General features: G+C 53.7%; 1 protein-coding gene across 1 annotated transcript; it reads right to left on the reverse strand.

The window, feature by feature from the left end:
* Positions 1–247: 247 nt before the first annotated feature.
* Positions 248–12,264, reverse strand: PA2G4 (proliferation-associated 2G4). The gene is given in 15 exon segments (XM_065048154.1): positions 248–2,943; positions 2,946–2,970; positions 4,889–4,942; positions 5,854–5,936; positions 5,939–5,980; positions 6,076–6,170; positions 7,665–7,797; positions 8,018–8,097; positions 8,287–8,365; positions 8,632–8,695; positions 8,996–9,088; positions 9,548–9,617; positions 9,796–9,901; positions 10,278–10,406; positions 12,039–12,264. Coding segments are annotated over 15 exon segments (1,179 nt in total). The 5' UTR covers positions 12,127–12,264; the 3' UTR covers positions 248–2,905.
* Positions 12,265–12,452: the final 188 nt, after the last annotated feature.

The following is a 12,452-nucleotide window of genomic DNA, read 5'->3' on the forward strand; positions in this document are numbered from 1 at the left end:
GTTGCCACGCCCCCGGTGGGCGGAGCACGACGGGAGCTGTAGTCCGCAACCCCCCGGGGCATGACGGGAGTTGTAGTCCCGCTCACCAGGGCATGACGGGAGTTGTAGTTCGCCCGCCCGCCGCCATTTTGCGGCGAGGCCGCGGCGGCCCCGTGGCGACAAACGGGGCGTCCCGGTTCACCGTTCCCGGTCCCCCCATCCCGGTCCCACGGTTCCCCCCGCAAGGAGCCAGAGCCGTTCCTCTGGCCACAGAGATGTCACTAGTCAAGTTTATTCGGAAAATAAACCAAAAAAAAGAAACCAAAAATAGTCAGTTACAGAGTTCTTCTCTCGGGAGTTTCCGCTCGTCGCGGTTTAACAACCGGATTTAATGTAAAAATAGAAAATTAAATAAACCCCGGTGTCGGTGGTTTATAAATCCGCGTTGTGGGCTCTGCCCCCGTCCCACCGCAGGCACAATATTGCTGAAAAAACCCTAAAACACGCTCAAAACGGGGAGGTTTGTATTCCCTCAGGTCACTTGAGGGACCCCCCGTGTGTCCACAATGGAAAAAGTCATAGAATTATAATTAAAAAAAAAAATAATAAGATAGTTTATTCTCTTTTATTGACTTTGGTAACTTTTTGTGTGGAGTTTGGGTGGAAAACCCAGATCTTGGTGAAAAAGTGATTTGTAAAGGGGAATTTTTCCCCGAATTGGGGGGGGGGGAAAGAACCAGCGACTCGTTAAATTTTAACCTTTTCTTTCTTTTTTTTGATTATATATATATATTTTTTTATAAAAGATTATAAAAGAGTGACCCCCCCGCCCATCCCCAGAGCAGCGTTGGGGCCTGGGGGCCACGTCCATAGGGACCAGCACCACCCCCCCCCGGGCTAACGAGCAGTTAATTAATTAACAACGTTGGGCTTCAAAATCTATTTAAATAAGAGATTTGTATGTAAATCAGAGACAGGAGGGAGTTGCCAAGAGTCCGGGGAGAAGAAATTACTCATTTTAATACCGATTTCTCCCCCAATTTTAAGTGTAAAGAGGAACAGGAGATAAAATGATTAATTTTGATACTAATTTTTCCCCAATTTTAAAATTTTTAAGAGGAACAGGAGATTAAATTACTCATTTTAATACTAGTTTCTCCCCAATTTTAAGCATAAAATGTAAAGAGGAACAGGAGATAAAATGATTAATTTTGATACTAATTTCTCCCAATTTTAAGCGTAAAATGTAAAGAGGAACGGATTAAATTACTCATTTTAATACTAATTTTCCCCCAATTTTAAGTTTAAAGATTTAAGAGGAACAGGAGATTAAATGACCAATTTTAATACTATTTTTTCCCCAATTTTAACTGTAAAATGTAAAGAGAACACGAGATTAAATTACTCATTTAATACTAATTTTTCCCCAATTTTAAGCATAAATGTAACGAGGAACAGGAGATAAAATGACCAATTTTAATACTAATTTTTCCCCAATTTTAAAATTTTTAAGAGCAACAGGAGATAAAATGATTAATTTTAATATTAATTTCTCCCAATTTAAGCGTAAAATGTGAAGAGGAACAGATTAAATTAGTCATTTTAATACTAGTTTCTCCCCAATTTTAAGTTCAAAAATTTAAGAGGAACAGGAGATAAAATTACTCATTTTAATACCAATTTATCCCAATTTTAAGTGTAAAATGTAACGAGGAACAGGAGATAAAATGACCAATTTTAATACTGATTTCTCCTCAATTTTAAGTGTAAAATATAAAGACAAACAGGAGATAAAATTAGTCATTTTAATACTAATTTTTCCCCAATTTTAAGCGTAAAATGTAAAGAGAACAAGAGATAAAATGACCAATTTTAATACTAAATTTTCCCAGTTTTAAGTTTAAAATGTAAAGAGGAACAGGAGATTAAATTACTCATTTTAATACCAATTTCTCCCCAATTTTAAGCGTAAAATGTAAAGAGAACAGATTAAATTACTCATTTTAATACTAATTTTCCCCCAATTTTAAGTTTAAAAATTTAAGAGGAACAGGAGATAAAATGATTAATTTTAATCCTAATTTCTCCCCAGTTTTAAGTTTAAAATATAAAGAGGAACAGGAGATAAAATGACCAATTTTAATACCAATTTCTCCCCAATTTTAAGCATAAAATGTAACGAGGAACAGGAGATAAAATGACCAATTTTGATACTAATTTTTCCCCAATTTTAAAATTTTTAAGAGGAACAGGATATAAAATGATTAATTTTAATACTAATTTTTCCCCAATTTTAAGTTTAAATTTTTTAAGAGGAACAGGAGATAAAATGATTAATTTTAATACTATTTTTTCCTCAGTTTTAAGTGTAAAATGTAACGAGGAACAGGAGACAAAACGACCAATTTTAATACTGATTTCTCCCCAATTTTAAGCGTAAAACCTAAGAGCAACATCCCCAAAATCCTGTAATTTATCTGGGGGGGGCGGGGCGTTAAACACCATTTGGTTTTGGTTTTTAACCCCGTCAAAAGCCGCCAAAGCAGCAATTTAAACAAGAGGAGGAATAAACCACCTCTCCGCTCTCACCGGGTGGGTTATTTCACTCTTCAACAAGTCTGGGTGTTGGCAAAGGTTGGAAAGAGCGGATCTAGATCAGCTTTTACTCCTGATTTTATTTCTTTGCCCGTTTCCGTGTGGTTTTTAAGGAGTCTGAAGCAATCCGGCCCCTCAGCGCCGGGCGGCGGGAAGGCCCGGCCTGGCTGTGCTTTGGGCAGAAGAGACAAACGCTACCAGATTTGGTGCTTCTGGTTGGGTTTTTTGTTGCTTTTTCTCTATTTTTTTAGGGTTGGGGTGAGGAGGGTGGGGGGGGGGGGAGAAAAAAAAGGGGTGAGTGTGTGTGAATTGGGGGGTACACGAGAGATGCTCAATCACCGGTCTCGTTCTCCTCCGCCGTCTCCCCGTGGTGGCGTTTTCTGCGTTCTTAGAGGCCTGGGGACAAAATTGAGATGAGAGGGAGTGAGATCCCAGTTCCCCATGGTCGAAATGGGTTTGTTTTCTAGAATTAGCCTTGTTTATGCCTCATGTTTTCCTGCTCTTGCCCCTCTGCCTTGCCCCAAAAAGGGGTCTTCTCTACTCCTGATACAGTTTGTTTTTGATCTTCACAGTATCACAGTGTGTTTGGGATTGGAAGGGACCTCAAAGCTCATCCAGTGCGATCCCCCATGGAGCAGGAACACCCAGATGAGGTGACACAGGAACCAGGCGGGTTGGAATGTCTGCACAGAAGGAGACTCCACAACCCCCTGGGCAGCCTGGGCCAGGCTCTGCCACCCTCACCAGGAACAAGTTTCTGCTCAGATTTAAGTGGAACCTCCTGTGTTCCAGTTTGCACCCACTGCCCCTTGTCCTGTCACTGGTTGTCACCAGAAGAGCCTGGCTCCATCCTCCTGACACTCCCCTTTCCATCTTGATCCCCAGGAATGAGTCCCCCTCAGGCTCCTCTTGTCCAGCTCCAGAGCCCCAGCTCCCTCAGCCTTTCCTCACACGGGAGATGCTCCACTCCTCCAGCATCTTGGTGGCTGCGCCGGACCCTCTCCAGCAGTTCCCTGTCCTGCTGGAACTGAGGGGCCACAACTGGACACAAGATTCCAGGTGTGGTCTCCCCAGGGCAGAGCAGAGGGGCAGGAGAACCTCTCTGACCTACTGACCACCCCCTTCTAACCCACCCCAGGTCCCATTGGCTTCCTGGCCACAAGGGCCAGTGCTGGCTCAGCCCACAGCACCCGGGATTCCCAGCTGGTCTCCATCCAAGTACTGACCGGGCCCGACCCTGCTTAGCTTCCAAGATTGGGCATTCTCAGGGTGCTATGGCTGTATATATTATATATATATATATACATATGTTCCCCAAGTATATCCTGATAGTATCTGAACTAAACCCTTTATTCAAGGGCAGAGCAGAGGGCAGGAGAACCTCTCTGACCCCCCCCTATCTAACCCCCCCCAGGTCCCATTGGCTTCCTGGCCACAAGGGCCAGTGCTGGCTCATGGTCACCCTGCTGTCCCCAGCACCCCCAGCTCCCTTTCCCCTACACTGCTCTCTAATATGTAATTTCCCAACCTATACTGGAACCTGGGTTGTTCCTGCCCAGATCAAGACTCTACACTTTCCCTTGTTAAATTTAATCAGGTTATTCCCGCCTAACTCTCCAGCCTGTCCAGGTCTCTGATGGCAGCACAGCTTCCAGTGTCACCACTCCTCCAGCTTGGTGTCACCAGCAAACTTGCTGATCTTACCAGTCATCCTTTGGGATTTGGGAGGATGTCCTGCCTAGTTCCTTGTCCCTTGTGGTTACCTTTGTCTAGCAGATTTTTGTCACGTATTCATCCTATATACAATGACACCCATCTTCCTCTGGCCCTGTGGTGATCTTGTTGCTTGTACACTTGAGGTAAAACGGTTGCACGTTCTCTCTGGCTATACCATCAACATGTTATAAACCACTTAAACGCTCTTGCCAGTTGTACTATTATAGTGTTTATGCTTATGATCAAATCAAGTTAATATTCATTATACCCTGTTATAGTTCGCAGGGTCACAGCCCTCCACATTGGTTACCAAGGAGCGCCTGATAAGCGTCAGTTACAGTGGGGTGTTCTTATTGGGTTGACAAAAAACTACAGGGGTGAGAGTGAGAGCTCAAGCATAGAAACGTCTGTCTTATCACCTAAAATTATTGTCCAAGTGGGTCAAAGTGAAAGTCAGGAAACCCACAGGAAGGAAGCTCACCTGTTAAAACCCAAAAGGAAGAGAGATGTTTCTGACGTACACTAAGCTGGGCTTAACGCGAGCCTAAAACCGTAAGGGATAACGCGCCGCTCGTCCCGCAAAATGTGGGTGAATTACCTTCTTTTTCTTCTTTTTCTGGGTCTTCCGGCTCGCGGAGCTTTGTAGCAGAGCCTGGAGAGACAAAGGGGGGACGTGAGGTCCGGGGGGGAAACGTGGGGGAAACGTGGGGGAAACACAAGGTAAAGGGAGGGAAACATGGCAGGAAGCATGGGGTAAAATGGGGGGGACGCGCGAGGGGTAAAGGGGGGGGGGGACGCGCGGGGTAAAAGGGGGGGGGGATGCGCGGGGGCAAAAGGGGGGGGACGAGCCGGGGGCAAAAGGGGGGGACGCGCGCGGGGCAAAAGGGGGGGGGGACGCGCGCGGGCAAAAGGGGGGGACGCGCGGGGCAAAAGGGGGGGGGGAACGCGCGCGGGGCAAAAGGGGGGGGGGAAGCGCGGGGGGCAAAAGGGGGGGGGAAGCGCGGGGGGCAAAAGCGGGGGGGGAAGCGCGGGGGGCAAAAGGGGGGGGAAGCGCGGGCGGGCAAAAGGGGGGGGGAAGCGCGGGGGGCAAAAGGGGGGGGAAGCGCGGGGGCAAAAGGGGGGGGGGAAGCGCGGGGGGCAAAAGGGGGGGGGGGAAGCGCGGGGGCAAAAGGGGGGGGAACACGGGGCAAAAGGGGGGGACACGGGTAAAAGGGGGGGACACGGGGTAAAAAGGGGGGGACACGGGGTAAAAGGGGGGGACCACGAGGTCAAGGTGGTGGGGGGTGGAACCACGGGGTAAATGGGGGGGAAACATGGGGTAAAGTGGGGGGAACCGCGGGGGGGACACGCGGGGAGCTCAAAAGCCGACTCGTTTTTGTGACAAGCGTCGTTATCCAGCCGCTATAATTAGGCTCCAGGCTGGTTTTAAGCTAATCTCATCCTTTTCTAAACTCAGCGCCGGATTTTACTGCCCAAAGTCGGGCTGACCTGTGCCGTACGCCACTTATGTTTGATGATTTTGATGATTTTGATGATTATGATGATTATTATCTTTTAACCAACCTTCAGCTCCCCGTCCTGCACCTCAAACTCCGACTTGTAGAGCTCGGGCTCGAAGGGGCCGCTCGTTATCCGCATGGGGCCGTTGGCATTAACAGCACCGTGAACTTGAACTGTGCGACGAACTCTCCTGCGAGACAGACACGGGCGTTTCCAACCACGTTTTGGTGCCATTTTCGCGCCGTCGCCGCCCAAAAAAACCTCGCGGGAGCCTCTTCTGCTCACCTTCCTTCTCGTAGAGGACGTTGAAGGGCTGGAGCAGCTCGTGCTTGGCCGCATTCCACCACCCCCATCCTCGCCTTCTTCTCGTCTCAAACGCCCTGCGGAGGAGACGCGGCCGCCCCTGAGCCACATTCCACCCCGTGGCTCTCGGAACCGTCCCCATTGAGCCACATTCCACCCGTGGCTCTCGGAACCGTCCCCATTGAGCCACATTCCACCCGTGGCTCTTGAATGGTCCCGCATTCCATCCCATGGCTCTCGGAACTGTCCCGCATTCCACCCCGTGATTATCGGAACTGTCCCCCATCCCATCCCATGGCTCTCGGAACTGTCCCCTATCCCACCCTGTGGCTCTCGGAACTGTCCCCATTGAGCCACATTCCACCCGTGGCTCTTGAATGGTCCCACATTCCATCCCGTGGCTCTCGGAACCGTCCCCATTGAGCCACATTCGACCCTGTGGCTCTTGGAACCGTCCCCCATCCCACCCCATGAGTCTCAGAACTGTCCCTAACGAGCCAGATTCCACCCCATGGCTCTCGGAACCGTCCCCCATCCCACCCCGCGGCTCTCGAAATGTCCCCTATCCCACCCTGTGGCTCTCGGAACCGTCCCCATTGAGCCACATTCCACCCGTGGCTCTTGAATGGTCCCACGTTCCACCCCGTGGCTCTCGGAACCGTCCAACATTCCATTCTGTGGCTCTCCGAACCAGACCCATGGAGCCACATTCGACCCTGTGGCTCTTGGAACCGTCCCCCATCCCACCCCGTGGCTCTCGGAACCGTCCCCATTGAGCCACATTCCACCCGTGGCTCTTGAATGGTCCCCATTCCATCCCATGGCTCTCGGAACCGTCCCCATCCCACCCTGTGGCTCTTGGAACTGTCCCCATTGAGCCACATTCCACCTGTGGCTCTTGAATGGTCCCCCATTCCACCCATGGCTCTTGAATGGTCCCCCATTCCATCCCATGGCTCTCAGAACTGTCCCACGTTCCACCCCGTGGCTCTCGGAACTGTCCCCATTGAGCCACATTCCACCCGTGGCTCTTGAACGTTCCCCCATCCCACCCCGTGGCTCTCGGAACCATCGCTAACGAGCCAGATTCCACCCCTTGGCTCTTGGATCATCCCCATCAACCCACATTCCACCCCGTGGCTCTCAGAACTGTCCCTAACGAGCCAGATTCGACCCCGTGGCTCTCGGATCCGTCCCCATCAACCCACATTCCACCCCGTGGCTCTTGGAACCGTCCCCCATCCCACCCCGTGGCTCTTGGAACCGTCCCCAGCATCAAAATCGGGGACATTATTCACCCCCGGAGAGCGGAAAAGGGATTTAAGGATGAAAAGCGAGCGTCGTTTCCTTAGTTTAAGAGCAGATCGCCTGACGCCGCTTTCCGCCCCGCGTGGTTTTATTTTCAACGCGATTCCCGGCTCCCCACCTGCCGCGGGATTCCTGCCTAAGCCCCAACGTCCTTCCTGCGCCCACTCAAATCCCCAAACTCAACTCCGCCTCCTCCTCCTCGGGGATGAGCAAATCAAGTCGGTTTTGGCATCGGATCCCGCGCGGGGAATGCGAGCGAGTACCTGAGAGTGAACGGCATCGTGTCGAAGCGCCTCTCCACCTCGCTGAAAAAGGCACGGGAGGTTTTCATCTTCAGGCCGTACTGTTTGGAGGGGTCCCTTTTGTAAATCGTGGTTCTCTGGCCCGCGTCCTTTGCTGAAAACGCAAATATTCGCTTAGAGGGCGGGAAAGCGGCGCCGGGGCGACTCGGACAAGCACCGCCCTACTCCGACACTGTAAAAACCCACTTTAACGCTTTGTGCAGTGATGCTCCGCCTCAAAAAGACGCGATACCCAGGGGATGAGGGTTCCCCGGCTGCAAGCGGCACCCGCGAGCACCAACGGTGCCGAAACGCGGCCGTTTCAACCGCGCTCACCTTTCCCTCGCCGCTGCTGACGAGAACGTCGACGGCGTAAACTTCGTGGACCTCAAATTCTGCTTTTTCGTGGTCCTTCCTGGATGAAAAATAAAAATGCTGGTGAGTCGAGAAGGAGGAATCGCCACCCAGCGGGTTAACGAGCTATTAATGCACCGTACAGGGTTGGGCTTTGGGAAAGAGGCCGCGCGGGGAGCGGCGTGTGGGGTGGTTAATTAAAGCGAGACCCCGTGGTGAGGAATGGGGTGACAACGGACGCAGGACTCACTTCTGCTGGTCTGTGGGGTTCTGGATGATGGTTTTCTCCCCGTCGATCACGTGCTGCTTCAGCTGGTGCGACAGCATCCCTGCCACGAGAGAAGCGTTAACGCCTTTTGGGTGGCGTAACGGGGCCGAGATGGACCCACAGGCACACGTGACGCGTTTTAAAGCCGCAAAACGAGCAGAAACTTTGAGTCTTTCCCCCAGCGCCGCGACAGTTCGGTACCCAAAGGGGATTTTTATTCATTCTGGGGGTTTTGCGTCACTTTTCCCTTCGTCCTGCGGTTCAAATCGGGGTCTAGGACAAGGGACGCGAGTCCCGCTCCCCAAACCAGTGCTGCCCTGTCCTCACCTTCGATGGGTGTGCAGTGAAACGAGTGAGCGATTTTGTTCCACGCGTCTGTCACTTGTGTGTTCTGCATCGAGAGCACAGGAAAACACGTTAGGGACACAAAACCCAAGCCGCAAGCATGACCTTTTTTGTTAACCGATAAAACAAGCCGGGTTTTTAACCTCCCAAAAAACAAGCAGCGGTGTCAGGCTCCTGTTTTTAACCCTGCTGGGTGGACGCCGGAGCCGCCGTCACACAAGCGAGCGCTGGTGACAGCGGCTCAGCTGCCACAACAGCTGCTTCGCATTCCCCGCGTCACCGGGAGATTCTTCCCGGGCGAAATCACGCGGTTTTAGTTCAAAAGACGCAGCTCGAACGCGCTCACCTGGTTCCCAGGCTTTACCAAGCGCAGCGCGGCTTCGGCGCAGAGATGAGCCGCCTTGATGACGTCGGCTTTGCGGCCCGACACGGGGTTTTCCTGCAGAAACGGCAAAAAAAGGGGCTTTTTGATGTATATTCCTTGATTTCTGATGAGCAGGATGCATTCTGAGCGTCTAGGGGTGGAGATTCTGCATCTGATCGAGCAAACGGAGCATCCCAGCTCCTTCGTTAGTCTCTCCTTCGTTAAAAGAGCAAACGAGTATCGGCCACAACCAAACCAGCAGCACTCGGCTCCCCGCACCCCGACCAGTAAAGGGGGCAGCAAAACCAGTCTGCCCAGTCGCAAATAACTCCCCGCAGCGCCGGTTTTGCCTCAAATTACACGCAACCTCGCAAAATTAAACCGGCGCGTCTGCCGTTGCTTTCCAGAGGGCTGATAATATTTGGGGAAGGGACGGTTCGCACCCCGTCACCTTTAGGAGCAGCTGTACCCAAATATCGGCTTTTTCGGCGCGGTTTAGAGAGGACGTAGAGCTGAGTGCCCTCCCAAACGCACCTTGGAGGCGTCTATGACGAAACTGTGCGCGACGTTGGCGATGAAGCCGTCGACGTGGACTCCCAGGTCACTGCAACACAAAGGACGTTTAATTACAGGCGGGACGTCAGGGCTCGGGGAACTTCTAGAAGCGTCGGGAGGCTCCAGCGCTTCGCTTGACAAGCTGTTAGTCTTTAATTAGGAAGGATTAGAAAGTAAAGGCCAGACGCCAAGAGTAACCTTGTAAGAAATATAACCGAGACGCCTACATTTTGACCAAGTCGCCGTCTTTGAGGATGTAATCTTGGTCGCTCTTCAGCGGGGAGAAGTGGCAGACACAGTTATTTACCGATATACTCGTCGGGAAGGCGATACCTGCGAAAGGAGACGAAAAATTCCATGAGAGCTGCGGGTCGCCACTCGGGTTGTGGTTTTTGAAGCACCCAAAGCCTCCAGAGCAGGATTGGGGGACTCTCGTGACGTGCTCGAGCGTCACACGATTTCCACGGTGACTCCAGAGCGCGGACACCAGAATATGAGTCATTTTGGGCAAAAACACAGGGGAAAACGGGAAACTGAGGCTCAGAGATGCTTCCCCGCAGGGCAGGCGGGAGGATCAGGGTTAACACTGGTTCTCTGGACGCAGCCGCTGTTTCTTACCCCCACGAGCACAGAGCAGCACTTTGTGCCCTGCCCACTCACACCAGCCGCCCCGCGGGACCAAAACCCTGATTTTCGGTACAGGCCTCACCTTTTTTCATTTCTTTCTCCTTCTTGAAGATCTTGCCGGTCTCTTCCATGATCATGGCGTCCCCCTTCTCGCACAGGCAGAGAACCGACGCGCCGGCATTCGCCGCTTCAACCACAGCCCGCAGGACCCCTGCGATCAAACAGAGACGTTGAAGCATATTAACGATAAACAGTGTATAATTAACACCAAACCCCATCGCTCCGCGGCGCGAAGATCCGTTTGTTCGCTAAGAGGGAACAAGACACTCGGCTTTTCAACAAAAGGACCGCGGCAGAAATCCCGCTTGAGCGTTTATTTCATTTTGGAGAAGGTTTTCCCCAAAAGCTGAGTAAACGGCGCTTTTTGGAGCGAGATGGGTCGAACCACGCGGCCACGCCGCCCTCCCGCATTCCTCGGGGAGAAGTCAGAGCTACCGAAACAGCTTGGAGAGCAGCGACCGGGAGGTGCCGCATATCAAAGGAGCCAGCGGGTCAACGGGCACCGGAGCCGGTTACGTGGGTCCCTTCCCCCGCGGTTTGGGTGGAAACACCAGATTTTGGGGTAAAACGGACCCTCATGGTTTTGACAAGAGGCTGCTTTGGGAAGGGGTTTCTGTAACCGATGGGCTGTTCCAGGTACGACAGCAACAAATACTCTGGAAGCGCTGACAGGGATGTTTAGCAGGTGGATTTTCATGATTTGAGTAAATTTCGGGTCCTTCCAGGCGCCTTTTCACACGTCACGAATAAGAACAAAGCAGGAATATTTTTTAGGAACGGATAAAACCCCCATAGAGACACTTGGCGGATGGCAGGACGGAGAGGGACGAGATTAGGAAACCTCCACACAAACACAGCGCGGAGATAAATCGCGCCAGGAGCAACCGCTGACCCACAAACACCAACACATTGTGCCCCGTTTCGGAACTAAAATCCCTTTCTATCATTAAAACCCCCAGGTGTGACAAAAACCCCAAAGCGCCATGAGCTTTTTGCCCCGCCGAGTCCTGCGTTTGCTCCCCCCAAAGCTGCTCCCAGGGAGACAATGGGGTGACACCATTAAACCCAGTTTGCCCAGTGGCCGGAGCGAATCAAGGGGATCCTGGGGCTGCACCCCGGGCTCCGGCACAGCGATGACGGAGAGGAGAAGCGTCGGAGTCAGCAGGAATCAGCGTGCGGTGCCGCTAACGAGGCTGCTCCTCACCGGACCGGTCCGGGCGGCTCCGGGGCTGCTGTCACCGGGACGCCCCGTCCGGGTACAACACGGGGTGGGGGGGGAAAATGAGCCAAAGGGAGAGAACGCGGGGAAGGGGGGAAGTTTTGGGGAGAACGACGCGCGGCCCAGGGCTGAGCTCCCGCCCCGGTGTCCCCCACCCCCGTTGCCGGTTGTAGCCCCGAACAAAAGCGGCCCCGGGGCGGGACGTGGCGGCCGGTGCCGCTCCCGGCTCCCCCCGCGGTGCTGAGGGCGGGAGGGAGGGAGGGAAGGGGGTGCCGGGCCCTGCCCGCCGCACGTGGGGCGCGGAAGCCACGTGCGGGCAGCGGCCGCCGCGCGGGGCCGGGCCCCGGGGGAACCGGGAGCTCCCGCCGCACCGGGGGGAACGTACAACCGACCCCCCCCCCCGCCTCAATCTGTGGAGACGCCGGTGAGGGGCGGGGGGTGGCAAACCGCGCCGCCCGCCACAACCCCGCCGCCCCCCGCCGCTCCCCCCGTCCCGCACCGCGCACCCCCAGCCCGGTGCCCGCTCCCCGCCGCGCCCCCCGCCCGGCCGCGGCCCGTACTCACGGTTGGCGATGTCCCCCCCCATCTTGTACTTGGTCACCACCAGGTCCTCGGCGATGGTGAGCTCGGCCGCCTCCTCCTCGCCCGACATGGTGGGAGCCACCTACGCCCGGTCCCGGTGCCGGTGCCGCTCCCGGTGCCGCCGCCGCCGCTGAGGAGCCGCCGGGAGCGCGAGCGAGGAGAGAGCGCGGGCTCCGCGCGTGGCACGCTGGGAAGGCGAGGCTCCGCCCCCTCCGGACTACAACTCCCGGCAGCCCCCGCGACGCTCCGCGCAAAAGCCCGGCCCGGCGCCCAGCGGCCGAACTACAACTCCCGGCGGGCGCTGCGCGTCTCGCGAGATCTCGGAATCCCGCGGTCGGGCGCCGCCCGCGGGGGCTGCTGGGAAGTGGAGTCCGCCAAGGGTTCAATTAAAGGGGC

The sequence above is a fragment of the Columba livia genome, unplaced genomic scaffold, assembly GCF_036013475.1.
Source record: "Columba livia isolate bColLiv1 breed racing homer unplaced genomic scaffold, bColLiv1.pat.W.v2 Scaffold_2079, whole genome shotgun sequence".
In the NCBI taxonomy this organism is placed as follows: domain Eukaryota; kingdom Metazoa; phylum Chordata; class Aves; order Columbiformes; family Columbidae; genus Columba; species Columba livia.